The following is a 26,732-nucleotide window of genomic DNA, read 5'->3' as shown; positions in this document are numbered from 1 at the left end:
AACTGCGTTACTGAAAGAAATCCGAAAACATTCAGAAACACTTCAGATGTCATGTTTTAATAGCCTGAACATTTACTTTTACATTTCCCTATTTGAAGTAACATGTAGACATCATTTGACAAGAAAAAGTGCTGTGCGTAAAGTTTGGCCACTGTAGCTATCGTCAACATTGCTGCGCGCATAAATTGTATAACTAGTCAGGTGGCACAATGTCTCCGGTATAGTGACAATGGTTTACTTTATTGTACTTTTGCAAAAGGCAACAGCAAGTCTGTCACTGCAGCGCAATGTGACAGACCCCTCTCTTGTCAAACATATTTAGTAGGAGGGGCGGCGGCTTTATCTAGGTCCCAGTCCCACTGCTGCCGCCTCCCCCCGCTCACATCTCTTCCAGCCTTCACACTTCAGTGAGGAAGACTATGGAGGATGATCATTGATGTTTGATATTTTTATGAATTAAAATACATCCGGAGTTCAGCGGGTCTATGCCAGACACTTCTATTGAAAGCAATGATGGGTCCATGGAATGCTCTCCTCTACATTGCAGTCACTGTCTGCCTATTGAAGGGTAAGAAGTAATGCATGTATTTTAATTGTATTGTTATGTGCATCCTAAATGTTCATTAGATGTGCTATTGGTGTTCAGTGCTGCTTTCAAATGAAGTTGTTGGTCAACGTCAGTTGTGCACAGGGGATACATTTTGACAGTTACTGTGCTGAACATACTGTATCACTCCATGTTTTCAATGCATGTATCCTAGCACCTCTGATCCTAATCTATCCATGTATTACTACTGTCTATTCACATGTTGAATCCCAGGACTGCTTCAACAGGCTTGATTCAGGCTGCTACTCAAAATCTGACATAAAAAGTTTTAAATGAATAAATAATATGACAGCTTGTAAATAGATTATAAATAGATGCTGTATTTACATCAGCAACATCACTATGCAGATGGCTTTGGCAGGCACAAAGAGAATGAACAATGACTTACGTGCCATGCATTTACATGTAGTTATAACCAGTAAGCCTAGTTAGTTATTCCCCATTAGAACTGTGATGAAAGCATGCACTCCATAAAACAAGGTGTGGACATGATCTGCATATTCAAGACAGTGAGAAATAAATTAAGCAACAATCTATTGTGAGAAAATTATGAGAAACAACCTTTGTTTGGACAGATGTGTTATACACCTCAACTTATATATGGTATACACCTCAACTTAGATATGATATACACCTCAACTTAGATATGATATACACCTCAACTTATATATGATATACACCTCAACTTAGATATGGTATACACCTCAACTTAGATATGATATACACCTCAACTTAGATATGATATACACCTCAACTTATATATGATATACACCTCATCTTATATATGATATACACCTCAACTTTGATATGGTATACACCTCATCTTAGATATGATATACACCTCAACTTCTATATGATATACACCTCATCTTAGATATGATATACACCTCAACTTAGATATGGTATACACCTCAACTTAGATATGATATACACCTCAACTTAGATATGATATACACCTCAACTTAGATATGATATACACCTCAACTTAGATATGATATACACCTCAACTTATATATGATTTACACCTCAACTTATATATGATATACACCTCAACTTAGATATGATATACACCTCAACTTATATATGATATACACCTCAACTTATATATGATTTACACCTCAACTTAGATATGATATACACCTCAACTTAGATATGATATACACCTCAACTTATATATGATATACACCTCAACTTAGATATGATATACACCTCAACTTAGATATGATATACACCTCAAGTTAGATATGGTATACACCTCAACTTATATATGATATACACCTCAACTTAGATATGATATACACCTCAAGTTAGATATGATATACACCTCAACTTATATATGATATACACCTCAACTTAGATATGATATACACCTCAACTTAGATATGATATACACCTCAACTTAGATATTGTATACACCTCAACTTAGATATGGTATACACCTCAACCTATAATCACACATAATAATAAGGAGATTAAGATCAATGACAATTTTAAGTCATAGGTCATAGGTCAATGAAATGGTCATTGTGACAAATATTACATCAGTATTGGCAAAGCATCATATTAATTTGCTTTCCAAGGTGATGTTTCCCATTGAGTGCTGCATTGTCATGGATGGTCACACTCCCATGTGGCTTGTAGCTCTTGTTTAAGACAAAGCTGTCACAAGATGTCATGACATTGCATCCTGAGTAACAGTATTACCCACTCCTCTTCCTGCCTGTGCTTACTCTGAAAGCATATATACTCTGTCTTTCCTTGTTCATGTTTGTTCATCAGTCATATATACAGTGCATTCGGAAAGTATTCAGATCCCTTGACTTTTTCTACATTTTGTTACGTTACAGCCTTATTCTAAAATTGATTAAATAGTTCGTTTTTTTCTCATTAATCTACACACAATACCCCATAATGACAAAGCAAAAACAGGTTTTTAGAATTAAATATCACATTTACATAAGTATTAAGACCCTTTACTCAGTACTTTGTTCAAGCATCTTCGGCAGCGATTACAGCCTCAAGTCTTCTTGGGTCAGCTTGGCACACCTGTATTTGGGGATTTTCTCCCATTCTTCTCTGCAGATCCTCTCAAGCTCTGTCAGGTTGGATGGGGAGCATTGCTGCACAGCTTTTTTTAGGTCTCTCCAGAGATGTTTGATCAGGTTCAAGTCCGGACTCTAGCTGGGCCACTCAAAGACATTCAAAGACTTGTGCAGAGGCGCTGAAAAACATCCCCACAGCATGATGCTGCCACCACCATGCATCACCGTAGGGATGGTGCCAGGTTTCCTCCAGACGTGACGCTTGGCATTCAGGCCAAAGAATTCCATCTTGGTTTCATCAGACCAGAGAATCTTGTTTCTCATGGTCTGAGAGTCCTTTAGGTGCCTTTTGGCAAACTCCAATGGGGCTGTAATGTGCCTTTGGTCCCATGTGGCTCAGTTGGTAGAGCATAGTGTTTGCAATGCCAGGGTTGTGGTTTCGATTCCCACGAGGGATCAGTATGAAAAGAAAAATGTATGAAATGTATGCATTCACTACTGTAAGTCGCTCTGGATAAGAGCGTCTGCTAAATGACTAAAATGTAAAATGAATGGTGGAGTGCTGCAGAGATGGTTGTCCTTCTGGAAGGTTCTCCCATCTCCACAGAGGAACTCTGGAGCTCTGTCAAACCATCGGCTACTTAGTCACCTCTCTCTCAAGGCCCTTATCCCCCGATTGCTCAGTTTGGCCGGGCGGCCAGCTCTAGGAAGAGTCTTGGCGGTTCCAAACTTCTTCCATTTAAGAATGATGGTGGCCACTGTGTTCTTGGAGACCTTCAATACTGCAGATCTGTACCTCGACACGATCCTGTCTCGGAGCTCTACAGACAATTCCTTCGACCTCATGGCTTGGTTTTTGCTCTGACATGCACTGTCAACTGTGGGACCTTATATAGACTTATATAGACAGGTGTGTGCCTTTCCAAATCATGTCCATTCAATTGAATTTACCACAGGTGGACTCCAATCAAGTTATAAAAAGCATATAAAGGATGATGAATGGAAACAGGCTGCACCTGAGCTTAATTTCCAGTTTCATAGCAAAGGATCGGAATACTTACGTAAATAAGGTATTTCTGTTTTTTATTTTTAATACTTTTGCAAAAATGCCTAAAAACCTGATTTGTCATTATCGGGTATTGTGTGCAGATTGATGAGGGAAAAACATTATTTAATAATATTTCTGAATACGGCTGTAACGTAACAAAATGTGGAAAAAGGGAAGGGGTCTGAATACATTCCGAATGCATTGTATACATGGAGTACACAGTGCAATGAAATGCTTACTTGCAGGTCCACATCTCATCAGGTTCACCTCTCGTCAGGTTCAACTCTCGTCAGGTTCAACTCTCGTCAGGTTCAACTCTCGTCAGGTTCAACTCTCGTCAGGTTCAACTCTCGTCAGGTTCACCTCTCGTCAGGTTCAACTCTCGTCAGGTTCAACTCTCGTCAGGTTCAACTCTCGTCAGGTTCAACTCTCGTCAGGTTCACCTCTCGTCAGGTTCACCTCTCGTCAGGTTCAACTCTCGTCAGGTTCACCTCTCGTCAGGTTCAACTCTCGTCAGGTTCAACTCTCGTCAGGTTCAACTCTCGTCAGGTTCACCTCTCGTCAGGTTCACCTCTCGTCAGGTTCAACTCTCGTCAGGTTCACCTCTCGTCAGGTTCAACTCTCGTCAGGTTCACCTCTCGTCAGGTTCACCTCTCGTTAGGTTCAACTCTCGTCAGGTTCACCTCTCGTCAGGTTCACCTCTCGTCAGGTTCACCTCTCGTCAGGTTCACCTCTCGTCAGGATCAACTCTCAACAGGTTCAGCAGCAAAAATAGAAGAAAGGAAAGGGTAATACAAAATGTAACTGTCTGCACTCCATTTAGTAAGACCTCCGCTCTGGAGTCTCCAGTCTATTTGCAATACCTAATTGAATTCTCGGAGGGAGAGAGAGATCGAGAGATTAAGAGTGAGATGTAGAGATGGAGAGAGGGGGGGAGAGATAGAGAGTCTTGGCCAGCTCTCTGCTTTATCTATCTAACTGACATTGGTGGGTCTCCTAGATTTAATCAAGAAGTACAGGAGATGCTTTGTCTCCGTCCTCTGTTCCCTAGCCACCCTTGGTATTGGAAAACATCAGAAAGCTACTTTGTATTACCGTCAGTAATATTACTAATGTACCCTGATGAATGACTGATACATCTTTACACAATAACACAGTGATGTTATCCCACTGATGGTAACACTGAAATGTGATTATGAAGAGGGCCCGCGATCCAGAGGGGAATCAGACCGTAGACAAAGAACAAGCTTTTATCTGATCTTCCAGTTCTGAGAGCCTCTGTATGCGACCTGGGTAACTGATGAGGGACATAGATGTTTTCTTACAGAACTTAGAAACAATTTCAAAATAGACAGTGAACCCTTGAGCTCTCCGAGCAACCAAATCAAATGAATAAAGTGCTTTCCCAGAGGTGTTTCTGGGTAATTGGGTTTTGGCTATTAGAAAAGTAAGTGGCCATCCGGCGTCTAAAGTGCCTTAAAATAGAGTAAGACCTTTTCAGAGAATTAAAGCGGGAGGACTCTGAATGAACTGAATACACTGTGTTGTTATGGTCCATGCGTAGCTGGTAGAAAACACCTGGGTTCTGTTCAGTGCAGCGCACCGTGACAATGTTTTGCAATAGTTAACAAAAATCTGTGATCTCACTGGACATTTTTAGGTAGTTTCAAAACGTTTTGTTTCTGTACTGAACATCACCATGGACATGCATTCCAATGACTGGTACTGTAGAAGGGCTTAGTAAGACATGTCAGAGATTACTGAGGTTCTGAGAGTTATAGGGTGTCAGTATGCTTCTAGCTGAATCTAGCTGGAGAAAGTTTGATGAGGCTCTTGGATCAATAAGCAAGCATCCAAATGAGCTGGACCGGCTGTCCACCAGGTGGTTTATAGTCTCTCGCTCTTGCTCTCGCTCTCTCTCTCTCTCTCTCTCTCTCTCTCTCATTCTCTCTCCCTCTCTCTCATTCTCTCTCTCTCATTCTCTCTCCCTCTCTCTCGTTCTCTCTCCCTCTCTCTCTCATTCTCTCTCTCTCTCATTCTCTCTCTCATTCTCTCTCTCTCTCTCTCTCTCTCTCTCATGCTTTCTCACATGCTCTCTCTCTCTCATTCTCTCTCTCTCTCTCTCATGCTCTCTCTCTCTCATACTCTCTCTCTCATTCTCTCTCTCACTCTCTCTCTCTCTCTCTCTCTCAAATTCAAGCTGCTTTATGAAAAACGTTGTGTCAATATTGCCAAAGCAATAATGTATACAATATACATTGTAATAAAATAGTAAAGAATAAAGAATAATAATATAAAATGGTAGTAAATAATAATACAAAACAATTCTAAAAGTAACAACAATAAAATGGTAACAGTCAATAGTAGAAATATAATACATAGAAAAGGCTAAACATGGAAAATGAAACTAGAACTAACTTAGAACTAACTGTCATCCTCACCATTACATCAATACTACAACTACCATCATCATTACTACTACCACCACCATTACATCGATACTACAACTACCATCATCATTACTACTACCACCACCATTACATCGATACTACAACTACCATCATCATTACTACTACCACCACCATTACATCGATACTACAACTACCATCATCATTACTACTACCACCACCATTACATCGATACTACAACTACCATCATCATTACTACTACCACCACCATTACATCGATACTACAACTACCATCATCATTACTACTACCACCACCATTACATCGATACTACAACTACCATCATCATTACTACTACATCAATACTACAACTACCATCATCATTACTACTACCACCACCATTACATCGATACTACAACTACCATCATCATTACTACTACCACCACCATTACATCGATACTATAACTACCATCATCATTACTACTACCACCACCATTACATCGATACTACAACTACCATCATCATTACTACTACCACCACCATTACATCAATACTACAACTACCATCATCATTACTACTACATCAATACTACAACTACCATCATCATTACTACTACCACCACCATTACATCGATACTACAACTACCATCATCATTACTACTACCACCACCATTACATCAATACTACAACTACCATCATCATTACTACTACCACCACCATTACATCGATACTACAACTACCATCATCATTACTACTACCACCACCATTACATCGATACTACAACTACCATCATCATTACTACTACATCAATACTACAACTACCATCATCATTACTACTACCACCACCATTACATCGATAGTACAACTACCATCATCATTACTACTACCACCACCATTACATCGATACTACAACTACCATCATCATTACTACTACCACCACCATTACATCGATACTATAACTACCATCATCATTACTACTACCACCACCATTACATCGATTCTACATCAATACTACAACTACCATCATCATTACTACTACCACCACCATTACATCAATACTACAACTACCATCATCATTACTACTACCACCACCATTACATCAATACTACAACTACCATCATCATTACTACTACCACCACCATTACATCAATACTACAACTACCATCATCATTACTACTACCACCACCATTACATCGATACTACAACTACCATCATCATTACTACTACCACCACCATTACATCAATACTACAACTACCATCATCATTACTACTACCACCACCATTACATCGATACTACAACTACCATCATCATTACTACTACCACCACCATTACATCGATACTACAACTACCATCATCATTACTACTACTACCACCTTTACATCAATACTACAACTACCATCATCATTACTACTACTACTACCACCACCATTACATCAATACTACAACTACCATCATCATTACTACTACTACTACCACCACTATTACATCAATACTACAACTACCATCATCATTACTACTACCACCACCATTACATCGATACTACAACTACCATCATCATTACTACTACCACCACCATTACATCAATACTACAACTACCATCATCATTACTACTACCACCACCATTACATCGATACTACAACTACCATCATCATTACTACTACCACCACCATTACATCGATACTACAACTACCATCATCATTACTACTACTACCACCTTTACATCAATACTACAACTACCATCATCATTACTACTACTACTACCACCACCATTACATCAATACTACAACTACCATCATCATTACTACTACTACTTCCACCACCTTACATCAATACTACAACTACCATCACCATTACTACTACTACTACCACCACCTTACATCAATACTACAACTACATCATCATCATTACTACTACTACTACCACCACCATTACATCAATACTACAACTACCATCATCATTACTACTACAACTACCACCATCATCATTACTACTACTACTACCACCACCATTACATCAATACTACAACTACCATCATCATTACTACTACAACTACCACCATCATCATTACTACTACTACTACCACCACCATTACATCAATACTACAACTACCATCATCATTACTACTACAACTACCACCATCATCATTACTACTACTACTACTACCACCACCATTACATCAATACTACAACTACCATCATCATTACTACTACTACTACCACCATCATCATTACTACTACTACTACCATCATCATTACTCCTACAACTACCACCATCATCATTACTACTACAACTACCACCATCATCATTACTACTACAACTACCACCATCATCATTACTGTTTACTATGCAGATGTTATTATTCAGTGTCCCTCAAGCAAATGCATATTTGTTTATTTGAATTCTTTCTTTTGAAGCAGTGCTGGTGTCAGTTTGGTTGGTTTGGTCCAACACCAGCTGACTGAGAGGGCTCGTTTCTGGGCTCAGTTCTTGGGTTTGAAGTGAATTTGGACTTGGACTTTAATTTAGGTGTAACCAAAATGTGTATGGTCTTCAGATATTTTTTTCAGATAGAATTCTGCATGTAGGGCTTCAATTGGATGTTTGTCCCACATTTTAAAGTCCAGTTTATTGAGTGGCCCCCAAACCTCACTTCCATAAAGAGCTATTGGTAGGATTAGGCTGTCAAATATTTTGGTCCAAATTCTAATTGGGATGTTGATTTTTTTATAATAACATTTTTATTGCATACAATGCTTTTTCTTTGAGTGCATTCATTGCCATATAAAAAATGTCCATATAAAAAAATTGCTGTCATTCTCTCTCACTCTCTCATTCTCTCTCTCATTCTCTCTCTCTCATTCTCTCACTATATTGAAGATTAAACGAAAAAGTGTATGGTCCATCTGCTGATCTAGTTTACAGCATTATCTCATTTGCTGCTCTAGTTTACAGCTTTATCTCATTTTGCTGCTCTAGTTTACAGCATTATCTCCTTTGCTGCTCTAGTTTACAGCATTATCTCATTTTGCTGCTCTAGTTTATAGCATTATATCATTTTGTTGCTCTAGTTTACAGCATTATCTTATTTTTCTGCTCTAGTTTATAGCAATTATATCATTTTGCCGCTTTAGTTTATAGCATTATATCATTTTGTTGCTCTAGTTTACAGCATTATCTTATTTTGCTTTGGGTCATGTATGTGACAGAGATAGTGAAAGGAATTAGTAAAAAAGCATGACCATTTTTTACCACACTGCGGTTAACAAGACATGTTATTTTCGACTGTACAACAGGGACTACATACACATCTACGCAAAGTCTATCGATCTTCAGAGAAGACCAAGCACATTTTAAAACAGAGGCTCAAATGTCTACATCTCTTGTGGTTTTTCCCCTGGCAGTGTCCCTCCAAGGGGAGCCCCAGCGGAGGCTGTACAAGGATCTTATGGCCAACTACAACCCACTAGAAAGGCCAGTGTTCAATGACACCCACTCCCTCACCGTCAACTTCAGCTTTAGTTTGATGCAGATCATGGACGTGGTGAGTTACTGTGGTATGCAAGTTAACAGAGCTGAGATTTTTGCGCTAACCCAACACTAACAGCCCTGATTCAACTCAAATCAAGGATGATTAGTTGTTTTGTATTATCAGATGTGTTAGCCCTGGGCTGGAACAAAAATGTTCACCTCTGGGGTCCTTCAGGAATGGATTGAGAAACACTGGGTTGTTGTATTACTTTATTCTCTGATGATACAAACTGACATGTTGATCTATCTCTCTCTGATGATACAAACTGACATGTTCATCTATCTCTCTCTGATGATACAAACTGACATGTTCATATATCTCTCTCTGATGATACAAATTGACATGTTCATCTATCTCTCTCTGATGTTACAAACTGACATGTTGATCTATCTCTCTCTGATGATACAAACTGACATGTTCATCTATCTCTCTCTGATGATACAAACTGACATGTTCATCTATCTCTCTCTGATGATACAAACAGACATGTTGATCTATCTCTCTCTGATGATACAAACTGACATGTTGATCTTTCTCTCTCTGATGATACAAACTGACATGTTCAGCTATCTCTCTATCATGTTACAAACTGACATGTTCATCTATCTCTCTCTGATGATACAAACTGACATGTTGATCTATCTCTCTCTGATGTTACAAACTGACATGTTCATCTATCTCTCTCTGATGATACAAACTGACATGTTCATCTATCTCTCTCTGATGATACAAACTGACATGTTAATCTATCTCTCTCTGATGTTACAAACTGACATGTTCATCTATCTCTCTATCATGTTACAAACTGACATGTTCATCTATCTCTCTCTGATGATACAAACGGACATGTTCATCTATCTCTCAATGCAACAGGATGAGAAGAACCAGGTTTTAACAACCAACATATGGCTGCAGCTGGTAAGACATTTTTCCATTTGCCTGTTTTAACACGTTTAATTTAGACTATATACTATACTGTACTATACTGCACTATACTATAGTGTACTGTACTGTACAATACACTAGACTACACTACACTATACAATATTATACCATACTGCACTACACTACACCTCCATCTATCTTGCAAATTGGTCAACTCAGGAACAATAACTAAGCTGCTCAGTCACACAAAACTGAATGAAGATGACGTTTATGTTTTATGACAGTTAGCCCTCTCCCGCTCTCGCCTCATCAGCAAACTGTATGAATGTTGTGTTGGCTGTTTTAAATCACCTTAACGAATGGACAACCTCCAGACAGTCAGTCCTTCATAGAGCCACTCCATAGACCTTATAGATAGATGTGACCTTACTCCAGAAATAGGCTATTATAGCATCCCTCTGATAACTATCCATTGTCTGTGGCTCAACCCCCTGGTGGGGAAGACAAAGTTACATTAAGACAATGAAATGTATACAAACCAACATCCATCTCTAGACTCTCTAATCTGTTTGAGCACCCAGGACAGCTTGCTAAAGAAAGTCATTGAGACCGTGTTGATATTGCTACACTTACAGTACACTCATAAGGTGGTGTAACCTCTATCTGTTATGTCTGCTAACACTTATTGATTACAACATGACTGCCAACCTCCCATATAAAGAATGAAAACTGACAATACACTGGCTAAAAAGCATGAACATGTAATTATTTGACAGGGTATGCTTAGTCATGCTCCATACTAGGGCTCCGTTTGTTGTGATGTGTCATGGCATATCAAACACGACGTATGGAAACCTCACCTTGCTACACCAGGCAACAGTCTGGTGTTGTTGAAATGATAAACAGTCCACGCTACCCATCTCAAATCTCAAAGTATGATACAGGATGTGTAGGCCATTGTAAGATTCATTACCTTTTCAAACCAATCATTTACAACCCTCAAACTGATTGATAATGGTCACTATGTCCATGACTTGTTTAGTCATCCACATTTGGACTAGAATTGGAATATACATGTAACTGCCAGAATAAAGGAAACACCAACATAAAGTGTCTTAATAGGGCGTCGGCCTGCCAGAATAGCTGCAATGCACCTTGGCATAGATTCTAGAAGTGTCTGGAACTCTATTGGAGGGATCCAACGCCATTCTTCCACGAGAAATTCCATATTGGTGTTTTGTTGATGGTGGTGGAAAACACTGTCTCAGGCATCGCTCCAGAATCTCCCATTAGTGTTTAATTGGGTTGAGATCTGGTGACTGAGACACACACACACACACACACACACACACACACACACACACACACACACACACACACACACACACACACACACACACACACACACACACACTTTAAACCCCCAATGCTCCTTTGAGACCCCTCTTTCAAAGTCACTGAGGCATTTTTATACATGACCCTAAGCATGATGGGATGTTAATTGCATAATTAACTCAGGAACCACATCTGTGTGGACGCACCTGCTTTCAATATACAGTACTTTGTATCCCTCATTTACTCAAGTGTTTCCTTTATTTTGGCAGTTAAATGTAGATCTTAGAAAAGATTGGAATATAGCCTTAATCCTATAAAATGTTTATTCCTTGATACAGTTGTTTATTATAGACTGGGACAGATTCTAATCTGATCTGCTCTGTGTGTTTAATAAAGACTGGGACAGATTCTAATCTGATCTGCTCTGTGTGTTTAATAAAGACTGGGACAGATTCTGATCCGATCTGCTCTGTGTGTTTAATAAAGACTGGGACAGATTCTAATCTGATCTGCTCTGTGTGTTTAATAAAGACTGGGACAGATTCTAATCTGATCTGCTCTGTGTGTTTATTAAAGACTGGGACAGATTCTAATCTGATCTGCTCTGGGTGTTTATTAAAGACTGGGACAGATTCTAATCTGATCTGCTCTGTGTGTTTAATAAAGACAGGGTTCTGTCAGCAATACCCTTAGAGTCCCACAGGAGGCTGCTGAGGGGAGGATGGCTCATAATAATGCATTGCATTTAATGGAATGGTATCAAACACATGGAAATTAGGTGTTTGATGTGTTCGATAACATTCCATTTATTCCATTCCAGCCATTACTATGAGCCCGTCCCCCCCCAATTAATGTGCCGGCAGTCGCCTGTGCCTTAAACATAACAAGCAGTAATACAAACAGCTAGTCATGACAAACAGCTATAGTTAACACTCCTACACTTCTTATACCCTTTAAAGATGTTCCTTTTTAACAGCTTCTCAATTGTTGCTATGCAATGCCTGATTTCCCCAGTTACCACAAAACTTTTACCATTTCCATTTTCAGATGAATCTGCATAGATGGATACATTGTTTATCAAACCCTGATTAGGTTCAACAAGCGATGCGAGGCCACAGAACCTCCCACTAATGGATTTAGCTTGTCTGGAAAGGTGTGTGGAGGAGTGGTGAGAATATGATGAGTGTGTTATGTTTCTCTCTCCAGTACTGGAATGATTATTACCTGCAGTGGAATCAGTCTGAGTACCCTGGGGTGGCCAATGTGAGATTCCCTGATAGCCAAATCTGGAAGCCAGACATCCTGCTGTATAACAGGTTAGTACTATACCAGTGATCTTGGACCCCATAACCAATTCTTGCTCTATACAGCTGGCCAACTCCATTATTATGGCCTCTAATGTATTACCATGAAGTGGAAGCAGGACTTATATAGTTTGTAAGACAGGTGTTGAGCTCATACCTCTTGTACATGAAATTCTTTTAGACATATTGCCATATGACAGTGTTGATTTGAGGAAATAAATTGGAAATGGAAATGTACAATACACAGATTATAATAGCATGAACTGCTTCTTTAGGAGCCAGCCTGATCTCGTGAGCTCACAGAATGATGTGCATTTTAAGTAAGGCTGGCCAGCAATGCTATTCTTCATGCAAATAAAGTCAGAAAAAAGCAAAAGAGTATTTCACCAAAAATGCAGATTTCCATATGCTATTGTATACCATTAACCCTCATAGGCTTTCTTCAAGGACAATCACAGTGATGAAATTGGAAATACATGTAAATAAAATGGTAACAGCAGAACCCCCTGCCTTTTTCCCCCTGCAGACAACAACATTCTCACCCCTATCTGTCACTGTTCTATTGAACAAAGCCTTAGCTTCACCCCAGTCGATTACATTCCACTATGGTGACTTTTTGCCTCCCATGGAATGGCAACTCTTTTAACTTGAGCTCACCTTCCTCCATTCCTATTGAAACCGCTGGGAGTTCATTTGGAGGAGTGCATTATGTGTTGCGAGAGACAGCGCTCTACACTGACTAGGCCATCTCTAGGGGAATGTAGCTGTTGCTATGCTGCAACAAAGGAACCATACTTCAGGTCTTCTATCACACGGTAACCTAGAAAATAATGAGACAGGAATACTAATTTCGAAGGCAGGCATATCTTTTTAACGTTTTAACACCAGCTACAGTATTAGAATTGATACAGTACATTTTCTTTGCCATGTAATCCTTTGTGAGTAGTATGAATGGAAGTGGAGCTACATCATGATTAACAGTCTATGTTGCTCTAGTGATTTATAGCCGTATGATTCATGATCATGGTTTTCACAGCTCAAGGTCATACTACCACACCAATAAAAGACTGTTGTGTTGCTGTCTGCACATTAATGTAGTGGGTCCCAACCCTCTTGTAAGGGCCTGCCTATACATTAATGTAGTGGGTCCCAACCCTCTTGTAAGGGCCTGCCTATACATTAATGTAGTGGGTCCCAACCCTCTTGTAAGGGCCTGCCTATACATTAATGTAGTGGGTCCCAACCCTCTTGTAAGGGCCTGCCTATACATTAATGTAGTGTGTCCCAACCCTCTTGTAAGGGCCTGCCTATACATTAATGTAGTGGGTCCCAACCCTCTTGTAAGGGCCTGCCTATACATTAATGTAGTGGGTCCCAACCCTCTTGTAAGGGCCTGCCTATACATTAATGTAGTGGGTCCCAACCCTCTTGTAAGGGCCTGCCTATACATTAATGTAGTGGGTCCCAACCCTCTTGTAAGGGCCTGTCTATACATTAATGTAGTGGGTCCCAACCCTCTTGTAAGGGCCTGCCTATACATTAATGTAGTGGGTCTCAACCCTCTTGTAAGGGCCTGCCTATACATTAATGTAGTGGGTCCCAACCCTCTTGTAAGGGCCTGCCTATACATTAATGTAGTGGGTCCCAACCCTCTTGTAAGGGCCTGCCAACCGCTCCGTCGTGCAAGCACACCTAATTCCACTAGTCAACCAATCAGAACATCTAATTCCACTAAGCAACCAGTCAGCACACCGAATTCAACTAGTCAACCAATCAGCAAGGCAATCATTAGTTAAATCAGCTGTGCTACTGTAGTGTTGTAATGTAACTCGTATTTGGGATGGCTGGGCATCCCCAAGGAGCGGGTTTGGGAACGACTGCACTAATGCCCACTTACTGAACACATCCATGTTCTCCCATAGTGCCGACGAGAGGTTTGATGCTACCTTCCATACCAATGTGTTGGTCAACTCCTCTGGGTCCTGCTCCTACTTGCCTCCAGGTAAGTATAGCTCAAGTACCATCCCTGGATATCCATATTCAATACCTTCCACATTAACTCTGTTTTCCCAAGTCAGTTCCACTGAACCATAAAAGCTCACCTTCTATGGTTTTGACCTGTTCAGTTGGCTGGGGTCTAAGCTAGATGCCCTCAATCTCACCCAAATAATCATGGAACCTACCAGGTACAACCCCAAATCCGTAAACACGGGCACCCTCATAGATATCATCCTGAACAACCTGCCCTCTAAATACATCTCTGCTATCTTCAACCAGGATCTCAGCGATCACTGCCTCATTGCCTGCGTCCGTAATGGGTCCGCGGTCAAACGCTCCCTAAAACACTTCAGCGAGCAGGCCTTTCTAATCGACCTGGCCCGGGTATCGTGGAAGGATATTGACCTCATTCCGTCAGTAGAGGATGCCTGGTTATTCTTTAAAAGTGCTTTCCTCACCATCTTAAATAAGCATGCCCCATTCAAAAAATGTAGAACTAGGAAACAGATATAGCCCTTGGTTCACTCCAGACCTGACTGCCCTTGACCACCACAAAAACATCCTGTGGCGTACTGCATTAGCATCAAATAGCCTCCGCGATATGCAACTTTTCAGGGAAGTTAGGAACCGATATACACAGGCAGTTAGGAAAGCAAAGGCTAGCTTTTTCAAACAGAAATTTTCATCCTGTAGCACAAACTCCAAAAGGTTCTGGGACACTGTAAAGTCCATGGAGAATAAGAGCACCTCCTCCCAGCTACCTACTGCACTGAGGCTAGGAAACACTGTCACCACCGATAAATCCACGATAAATGAGAAATTCAATAAGCATTTTTCTACAGCTTTCCACCTGGCTACCCCTACCCTGGTCAACAGCTCTGCACCCCCCCACAACAACTTGCCCAAGCCTCCCCTATTTCTCCTTCACCCAAATCCAGATAGCTGATGTTCTGAAAGAGCTTCAAGTTCTGGACCCCTACAAATCAGCTGGGTTAGACAATCTGGACCCTCTCTTCCTAAAATTATCCGCCGCAATTGTTGCAACCCCTATTACTAGCCTGTTCAACCTCTCTTTCGTATCATCTGAGATCCCCAAAGATTGGAAAGCTGCTGCGGTCATCCCCTCTTCAAAGGGGGAGACACTCTAGACCCAAACTGTTACAGACTTATATCTATCCTACCCTGCCATTCTAAGGTCTTCAAAAGCCAAGTTAACAAACAGATCACCGGCCATTTCGAATGCCACCGTACCTTCTCCGCTATGCAATCTGGTTTCCAAGCTGGTCATGGGTGCACCTCAGCCACGCTCAAGGTTCTAAACGATATCATAACCGCCATCGATAAAAGACATTACTGTGCAGCTGTCTTCATTGATCTGGCCAAGGCTTTCGACTCTGTCAATCACAACATTCTTATCGGCAGACTCAACAGTCTTGGTTTCTCAAATGACTGCCTCGCCTGGTTCACCAACTACTTCTCTGACAGAGTTCAGTGTGTCAAATTGGAGGGCCTGTTGTCCGGACCTCTGGCAGTCTCTGTTGGGCTGCCACAGGGTTCAATTCTCGAGCCGACTCTGTTCTCTGTATACATCAATGATGTCGCTCTTGTTACTGGTGATTCTCTGATCCACCTCTACGCAGACGACGCCATTCTGTATACTTCTGGCCCTTCTTTGGACACTGTGTTAACTAACCTCCAGATGAGCTTCAATGCCATACAACTTTCCTTCCGTGGCCTCCAACTGCTCTTAAATGCAAGTACAACTAATTGCATGCTCTTCAACAGATCGCTGCCCGCACCTGCCAGCCCATCTAGCATCACTACTCTGGATGGTTCTGACTTAGAATATGTGGACAACCACAAATATCTAGGTGTCTGGTTAGACTGTAAACTCTCCTTCCAGTACCTTTATTTGCACATTCATCTTCTGCACATCTATCACTCCAGTGTTTAATTTCTAAATTGTAATTATTTCCCCACTATGGCCTATTTATTGCCTTACCTCTCTAATCTTACTTCATTTGCACACACTGTATATAGACTTTTCTATTGTGTTATTGACTGTACGTTTGTTTATTCCATGTGTAACTCTATGTTGTTGTTTGTGTTGCACTGCTTTGCTTTATCTTGGCCAGGTCGCAGTTGTAAATGAGAACTTGTTCTCAACTGGCCTACTTGGTTAAATAAAGGTGAAACAAAAATCAAAATAAAAAAGTTTTCGCTAGGAACAGTGGCTTGCGAAAGTACTCACCCCCCTTGGCATTTTTCCTATTTTGTTGCCTTACAACCTGGTATTAAAATAGATTTTTGGGGGGTTTGTATCATTTGATTTACACAACATGCCTACCACTTTGAAGATTTTTTTATTGTGAAACAAACAAGAAATAAGACAAAGAAACGGCAAACTTGAGCGTGCATAACTATTCACCCCCCCCCCCAACGTCAATACTTTGTAGAGCCACCTTTTGCAGCAATTACAGCTGCAAGTCACTTGGGGTATGTCTCTATAAGCTTGGCACATCTAGCCACTGAGATTTTTGCCCAATCTTTAAGGCAAAACTGCTACCGCTCCTTCAAGTTGGATGGGTTCCCCTGGCGTACAGCAATCTTTAAGTCATACCACAGATTCTCAATTAGATTGAGGTCTGGGATTTGACTAGGCCATTCTAAGACATTTAAATGTTTCCCCTTAAACCACTCAAGTGTTGCTTTGGCAGTATGCTTAGGGTCATTGTCCTGCTGGAATGTGAACCTCTATCCTAGTCTCAAATCTCTGGAAGACTGAAATACGTTTCCCTCAAGAATTTCCCTGTATTTAGCGCCATCCATCATTCCTTCTATTCTGACCAGTTTCCCAGTCCCTGCCGATGAAAAACATCCCCACAGCATGATGCTGCCACCACCATGCTTCACTGTGGGGATGGTGTTCTCGGGGTGATGAGAGGTGATGAGAGGTGTTGGGTTTGCGCCAGACATAGCGTTTGCCTTGATGGCCAAAAAGCTCAATTTTAGTCTCATCTGACCAGAGTACCTTCTTCCATATGTTTGGGGAGTCTCCCACATGCCTAATGGCGAACACCAAATGTGTTTGCTTATTTTTTTATTTAAGCAATAGCTTTTTTCTGGCCACTCTTCCGTAAAGCCCAGCTCTGTGGAGTGTATGGCTTAAAGTGGTCCTATGGACAGAAAGTCCAATCTCCGCTGTGGAGCTTTGCAGATCCTTCATGGTTATTTTTGGTGTCTTTGTTGCCTCTCTGATTAATGCCCTTCTTGCCTGGTCTGTGAGTTTTGGTGGGCGGCCCTCTCTTGGCAGGTTTGTTGTGGTGCCATATTCTTTCCATTTTTTAATAATGGATTTAATGGTGCTCTGTGGGATGTTCAACATTTCTGATATTTTTTATAACCCAACCCTGATCTGTACTTCTCCACAACTTTGTCCCTGACCTGTTTGGAGAGCTCCTTCGTCTTCATGGTGCCGCTTTCTAGGTGGTGTCCCTTGCTTAGTGGTGTTGCAGACACTGGGGCCTTTCAGAACAGGTGTATATATTCTGAGATCATGTGACACTTAGATTGCAGACAGGTGGACTTTATTTAACTAATTATGTGACTTCTGAAGGTAATTGGTTGCACCATATCTTATATATAAGCTTCATAGCAAAGGGGGTGAATACATACGCACGCACCACTTTTCGTATTTATTTATTTATTAATTTTTAAACAATTATTTATTTTTTTCATTTCACTTCAGCAATTTGGACTATTTTGTGTATGTCCATTACATTAAATCCAAATAAAAATCCATTTAAATTACATGTTTTGCAACAAAATAGTAAAAATGCCAAGGGGCCACTGTACATATCCAGGATCAGCTTTCATAACTTTAACCGTTAACTTCACTCTACTCCTGGAAAGAAAGTGTACCCAAACGCGCTTTAGCCCAGCTTGAAAAAATGTATTGACCCGTTGAAGTATCCTGGTGTAAGGAATGATTTTTGGATTCACTCTACTCGTTTCAGTTACCTTGAGTTAATGTCAGGTTTCAGGGAAGATGACGCCACAGCGTGAGGCTAGTCTTGCTAGGACTATCTGACCTCCACTGCACAAGCCAAATGCACAGTCAGTCATTAGATCAAGATCGTGGTAGGAAGGATGTTTTGGCTTTCAAAGCACTTTATTTATTATTTTGTCCAACATCCCGGAACCATAATCCAATTTCATCTTTGATATCAGATGATTCTGAAAGCTCTACCACTATGTTCAATTGACCATCTGTTCTTTAAAGGGGCAATCTGCAGTAGCTACATCCATTTTTGGACTTATGAAATAAATATATGTACCCATTGATTATTTAAGAATATAACTTATAAATGCCCCATGAGCTTAGTTCAACTGTCGTACCCCATTGTAACCCAAAATATAAGTTTGTTTTACTCCAATGTTTGTAAACAAACACTCTATAGCCTCGAAACATGGTTTAAACTATAATTTTGATATCATGGCTGGTCAGTCATGCATCTATAGCTCTGTATATGAATTTGAGTGGTTGCATTTCTCTAGCCCCATCCCTCAGCTTTTTAGCGAAACAGTGGCTGGGAGTTTGCTTTGTTATTGTTTCAACCGCTGATTGCCGCTTTTAAAGATGTGTCCAGATATGACAATAAACCATTCTCAACATTTAACCCAGCGTGAGAAAGAAATGCAATTGATTTTGGTTGAGCGGGATTTTTATACAGTAAGTTAAATTAACCCAGTTAACCCAATCTAATATTTTCGGACATTTGATATCCATACTAAGCAGATTTAGCACTATTCTGTCATTTGAGAAATATTGCTTTGAAATACTTGTCTTTGTATTATCACAAAATACACTACTTAAATGTTGCCCTATTATTATCTGTCTATTTCTACACTTCTGGGAGCCTGAAATTGGTGCAGAATAATAATAGTAAGAAGAATTACGAAGAAGAAGATGAAGAAGATAATTAGAATGCTGTGTCTTTCATTCCAACCAATACAAGACCACTCCCGTTTTAGCCCCACTTCACTGCAGATTAAATCCATTTATTTGTTACTTTTCTAGATTGTCCACGTTTTTTTTTTCTCCCACCCAAGAGACCCGACAATCCTCCTGTAACTTTCCTTCAGTCGTTCAGGATGCAGGTCATCATGCTTGCGTCCCAAACAGCACCCTATTCCCTATGTAGTTCACATGCACTACTTTTGACTAAGCCTGTATCACATGTAGGGAATAGGGTGCCTTTCGAGACATAGCCATAGTCCCTGAAGATATGAAAGAGAACAGTAGGTGGTAAAATCTTATATAGAATTGCAACATTCTACCAAGGAGCTGTGGGTGTGAAAACACAATGTTAAAGGTCCGATGCAGACGTTTTTATCTCTATCAAATCATTTCTGGGTAACAATTAAGTACCTTACTGTGATAGTTTTCAACTAAACGGGTCAAAAAGAAACAAAAATGTCTTCTTAGCAAAGATTTCTCAAGATAGAATTCAACTAGGACTGTCTGGGAGTGTTCTGAGTGAGGAGGGGGAAACAGAGAATTCAACTAGGACTGTCTGGGAGTGGTCTGAGTGAGGAGGGGAAACAGAAAATTCAACTAGGACTGTCTGGGAGTGTTCTGAGTGGGGAGGGGGAAACAGAGAATTCAACTAGGACTGTCTGGGAGTGGTCTGAGTGGGGAGGGGGAAACAGAGAATTCAACTAGGACTGTCTGGGAGTGGTCTGAGTGGGGAGGGGAAAACAGAGAATTCAACTAGGACTGTCTGGGAGTGGTCTGAGTGGGGAGGGGGAAACAGAGAATTCAACTAGGACTGTCTGGGAGTGGTCTGAGTGGGGAGGGGACAACTGAAAACTAGCTGTTATTGGCAGAGAGGTTTGGAACTCTCTTTCTTATTGTTCTATTAACTAATTCACTGCCTGGTGATGTCACCAAGCAGGCAAAAACTCCATAACACCAAAACAGGCTGAAATGTATTTTTAAACAGCTCTTCTGAAAACAACGCTGGGCATTATCATAATTTTCACAATTTCACAGTATTATTCCAAACTCATAGTGTGGAAATATATATTTAAAAAAAGTTGAAAATCACATTTTTGACTGCACTGGGCCTTTAAACTACATTTTTAACTGTGGTTGGGTGAGGAGTAGATTTTTTTCAGTTGCTACAATCTTCAACACTGTCATTCTTATTTTGTCTTCAGACAACACAATAACTCCAAGTATTTTTCAGTTTCTGTTTTACTTTGGCCGACAGTCTGATTCCCTAACAAACTAGTTTTATTAATTGGATTACTTCGTATCCATCGAGTGTTTCCTCCGTTGCATTGATGTTCATTTGTGATGTGTTTAAAATGCATTCTACATTTTAATTCCACATCAGTGCTGCTTGGTTCATAAGATTGGCTCTGTTCATTCTGTAGAATAACATGCGTAGGATTGAGATTGGCTCTGTTCATTCTGTAGAATAACATGCGTAGGATTGAGATTGGCTCTGTTCATTCTGTAGAATAACATGCGTAGGATTGAGATTGGCTCTGTTCATTCTGTATAATAACATGCGTAGGATTGAGATTGGCTCTGTTCATTCTGTAGAATAACATGCGTAGGATTGAGATTGGCTCTGTTCATTCTGTAGAATAACATGCGTAGGATTGAGATTGGCTCTGTTCATTCTGTATAATAACATGCGTAGGATTGAGATTGGCTCTGTTCATTCTGTATAATAACATGCGTAGGATTGAGATTGGCTCTGTTCATTCTGTAGAATAACATGCGTAGGATTGAGATTGGCTCTGTTCATTCTGTATAATAACATGCGTAGGATTGAGATTGGCTCTGTTCATTCTGTATAATAACATGCGTAGGATTGAGATTGGCTCTGTTCATTCTGTATAATAACATGCGTAGGATTGAGATTGGCTCTGTTCATTCTGTAGAATAACATGCGTAGGGTTGAGATTGGTTCACTCTGTTTTTGTCAGAGGTCTGGGAAGTGGGAAGATACTGTAGTGTAAGTGAAGTCTGACCAAGCACTTAATATACTGTAGTGTAGGCAGAGCCGGTCCTGTCCTCCCTGGGGCCCTAAGCAACATTCTGCTAAGGGGCCCTCCTACCTGACCCGTGAGCCATGTAAACCGTTTACCATTGCCATACAGTCACACCTGACACCTCAGTGCTCCCACTACAACCCTCTCTCCTTTAAAACAGTTTTCTCCATCTGTCAGTCTAAGAATAAGTAGACCTATACAGAACAGACTGAGGTATAAACAAGCAATATTTATTTAATATAATATCTTAAGATAAGTGTATATTAACATTAACATAAATAATAAATTGCAGAAAATATAAAATATATAAAATAACAAAATATAACACTGAGCTTTGGCTCTGCTGTTTGGTAATTAGTCCAGTCCTCACAATATTATACAATTAGCTTTGTCTATACAATGTAAACATAAGCCTATGGGCTATGGCTGCAGCTATATGTTTCAAAATAGTCAAATAAAACCTACAGTTGAAGTGGGAGGTTTACATACACTTAGGTTGGAGTCATTAAAACTCATTTTTCAACCACTCCACAAATTTCTTGGTAACAAACTATAGTTTTGGCAAGTCGGTTAGGACATCTACTTTGTGCATGACACAAGTCATTTTTCCAATAATTGTTTACAGACAGATTATTTCACATATAATTCAATGTATCACAATTCCAGTGGGTCAGAAGTTTACATACAGTAAGTTGACTGTGTCTTTAAACAGCTTGGAAAATTCCAGAAAATTATGTCATGGCTTTAGAAGCTTCTGATAGGCTAATTGACATCATTTGAGTCAATTGGAGGTGTACCTGTGGATGTATTTCAAGGCCTACCTTCAAACGCAGTGCCTCTTTGCTTGACATCATGGGAAAATCAAAAGAAATCAGCCAAGACCTCAGAAAACAATTGTAGACCTCCACAAGTCTGGTTCATCCTTGGGAGCAATTTCCAAATGCCTGAAGGTACCACGTTCATCTGTACAAACAATAGTACGCAAGGATAAACACCATGGGACCACGCAGCCGTCATACCGCTCAGGAAGGGGACGCGTTCTTTCTCCTAGAGATGAACGTACTTTGGTGCGAAAAGTGCAAATCAATCCCAGAACAACAGCAAAGGACCTTGTGAAGATGCTGGAGGAAACAGGGTCAAAAGTATCTATATCCACAGTAATACAAGTCCTATATCGACATAACCTGAAAGGCCACTCAGCAAGGAAGAAGCCACTGCTCCAAAACCGCCATAAAAAAAGCCAGACTACGGTTTGCAACTGCACATGGGAACAAAGATCGTACTTTTTGGAGAAATGTCCTCTGGTCTGATGAAACAAAAATGCCCATAATGGCCATAAAGACCATCGTTATGTTTGGAGGAAAAAGAGGGAGGCTTCAAGCCAAAGAACACCAACCCAACCGCGAAGCATGGGGATGGCAGCATCATGTTGTGGGGGTGCTTTGCTACAGGAGGGACTGGTGCACTTCACAAAATAGATGGTATCATGAGGGGGGGAAATGATGTGGATATATTGAAGAAACATCTGAAGACGTCAGTCAGGAAGTTAAAGCTTGGTCGCAAATGGGTCTTCCAAATGAACAATGACCCCAAGCATACTTCTAAAGTTGGCCCATCCAAAGGAATGGGCCAAAATTCACCCAACTTATTGTGGGAAGCTTGTGGAAGGCTACCCAAAACGTTTGACCCAAGTTAAACAATGCTACCAAATACTAATTGAGTGTATGTAAACTTCTGACCCACTGGGAATGTGATGAAAGAAATAAAAGCTGAAATAAATAATTCTCTCTACTATTATTCTGACATTTAACATTTAAAAAAAAAAATGTTGATCCTAACTGACCTAAGACAGAGGATTTTTACTAGGATTAAATGTCAGGAATTGTGAAAAATTAAATGTATTTGGCTGAGGTGTATGTAAACTTCCGACTTAAACTGTATACAGCTATGTGATTATCTTTGGTTCCCTCTACAGCCTGGGCATTTTCATTATCAGCATGGGCACCAGTCTATCTGGACTGTCTGGAAGAAATTGAGAAAGTATGTCACATAGTTAGTTAAGAAGTCATTTACACAAATGCACTTCTGCTATACAATCTTAAATCTTACTACGTGTGTAAACATTTGAATGTTTGAATTAAAATCTTACCATCAAAATATTCCTCTTCTGCACTTTCTTGAGGCAAAATCCTCAACGATGTCATAATAGGACATGTGATTCCCCACGTCATGATTTATACTCATGATGGCCAGACCAATCAAACATTCCTGTGACATGGAAGACCTCAGGTAGCTTTTGATGAGCTTTCATTTTGAAAAGGTTAGGATAGAGTTCCTCCAGGTTTTTCTCACCGAGAAAGGAAAGCAGCTCAAAGGCACTCATCTTGTCTGATGGCAGATCAGGTCAATTCTGAATCTCGTGTGCCAGATCCATTCCACTGATGTCACAGTCATCTCTGACGGTTAGAGTGTTTTCAACTTCCATGCAGTGAGCCTTTAAAGATTCACTGGACATCTGAGAGGCAGTGCTGAAGTTCAGAAGCACTCCATATTTGGTTTTCACCTGGTTGAGTGTTTCAAATCTCTCATCCATGGATGTCACAGCAGAGTCGACCACAATGTTGAAGTAGTTGACTTCAAGTTTTTCAGTGCATCAGTCACTGGTTCATCAGGAGCATCATAGCTGAAATGCCTCTTGCTGTTTCTCAGTCTCTTCTCTTTCAGAAAAGCCTCCACATTCATTTCTTCACAAATGCTTTTGGCTGTTGTCTGGGCCTCAGAGAATCCAGTTTCCCGGTATGTAATGAGGGAGGCCTTTGCATTTGAGATTAAATTCACTGTGATATCCAACTGCATTGAGGCGGATTGGAGGAGCTTGTTCGCCTTCTGTGTCATTGTCAGTATCTCACACCATAGGACACGGCAAATCAACAAGAGGTAGGATCCAACTTCCTCTGCAAGTGCTCGTGCCTCCACTTTGGCCACAGGATCATTGATCGTCTGTCTGGCTTCCAGTAATGCCTCCCGAACCTCAGAAGCCTGATACCTGATTGCATGAACACTTTGGAGCCTACTCTCCCATCTTGTGTCACTCCATAACTTCACGGTTATGTTCACATGTTTCTTCAAAACACTCCATCTTTGTGTGCCAGCTGAAAAGAAGGTAAAGAGCTTTTGCACATGCCCAAAAAACCGAACTGCATCTTTTGAAGATTTGGCAGCATCTGCAATGACAAGGTTTAGAGTATGTACTCCACATAGCAGTCTGGCTTTACTCCTTGTTGCTTGCCCTTCATGTTGGCCCCATTATCATAAGCTTGCCCTCTGCATTCCTCAAATGGAATCTTGAGCTCGTTCAGCTTATGTAAAATGACAGTGGACAGATTCAAGCCTGTTGTAACCTCAACATTCACAAAGCCGAGGAAGTGATCCTTGATCTCTGGCTTTCCCTTTAAAGCCACACTTCTCAGAATAATGGACATTTGCTCCTGGTGACTAATGTCAGGTGTACAGTCCAAGATAATAGAGATGTACTTGGAGATGTACTCTCTGTAACCAAGCCTCTCGAATGATGGGGGGGGGGGGGGGTGGAATCAGGAGCAGGAGAGCAGAAGGGTTCCAGGAAAATCCCCCGTTTATTTTGGCAGAACCGAAAAGCACAACGACACATACAGGGGAGAAACCTCAACTCCGTTATGCCACAAGCAAAATGTCCACGGTAAAACACGTACCGTACAAACAACAAACAACACCCGTGGTGCAGGCACGCACCCCTTACATGTTGCCTACAGCAAGATAATCCCGCACACAGCCTAACCTGCTGCGGGGAAATATAAACCCACCAAAATCAAACAAAACAAGACACTGGTGTGTAAAACCAGACAGAACTAAATGAAAAGGAAAATGGGATCGTGGGCAGTTGGTAGGCCGGCGACAACGTCCGCCGAGCACCGCCCGAACAGGGAGAGGAGCCACCTTCGGTGAAAGTCGTGACGGTCTCTTACTTGAGTCACTATTGCTTCCAGAATCTTGTCACTCACAATCTGTATCAGCTCATTCTGTGTGCGCTTCCCAAGGTAATGAGCATGTGTCTCTCCATCTTTAATTTTGTTGAGATGATTTTCCATAACGGGGTCAAATTTAGCCAATAATTCAACCTCTTTTAGGAAGTTTCCATTATCTGGTTGGAAGAGTTTGTCTGATGAACCCCTGAGAATGCTAGGTTTCTTTCAGCCAGAGATTGGGTGATACTTATTAAACATGTAAGGACATCCCGTAATCTCTTTCTTTCAGCCTCCAAAACTGTCATTTGTATCTGGTCAAGAGTCTGTCCCCAACTTAGGTGCAGATCAAGTTCTCTCCACTTAATTATATTGTTTGTGTTCAGGACTACCCTCATGGTGTTTCAGAATGGCGTTAACATTTGACCAGTCATTCACGCCTTCCTTTATTATTTTGTAGCCTTTGGTAGAAAATAGCTTATAGCAAAAACAATACACAGCGTTGTTTT

The 26,732-nt window shown here is 40.6% G+C and overlaps 1 protein-coding gene across 1 annotated transcript in view; it reads left to right on the top strand.

The window, feature by feature from the left end:
- The first annotated feature begins 376 nt into the window (after nt 1-376).
- The window catches only part of LOC106562772 (neuronal acetylcholine receptor subunit alpha-7), a 159,483-nt gene continuing 133,127 nt past the window's right edge, over nt 377-26,732 (top strand). Inside the window, exons 1-5 of the mRNA XM_045708899.1 lie at nt 377-568; nt 9,505-9,644; nt 10,506-10,550; nt 13,059-13,168; nt 15,079-15,158. Of these exons, the coding sequence (XP_045564855.1) occupies nt 511-568; nt 9,505-9,644; nt 10,506-10,550; nt 13,059-13,168; nt 15,079-15,158 (433 nt within the window). The 5' untranslated portion in view covers nt 377-510. The remainder of the gene's footprint in view (nt 569-9,504; nt 9,645-10,505; nt 10,551-13,058; nt 13,169-15,078; nt 15,159-26,732) is intronic.

This window comes from Salmo salar, chromosome ssa26 (assembly GCF_905237065.1).
Source record: "Salmo salar chromosome ssa26, Ssal_v3.1, whole genome shotgun sequence".
Taxonomy (NCBI): domain Eukaryota; kingdom Metazoa; phylum Chordata; class Actinopteri; order Salmoniformes; family Salmonidae; genus Salmo; species Salmo salar.
This window is presented reverse-complemented; position numbering and strand designations above follow the sequence as displayed.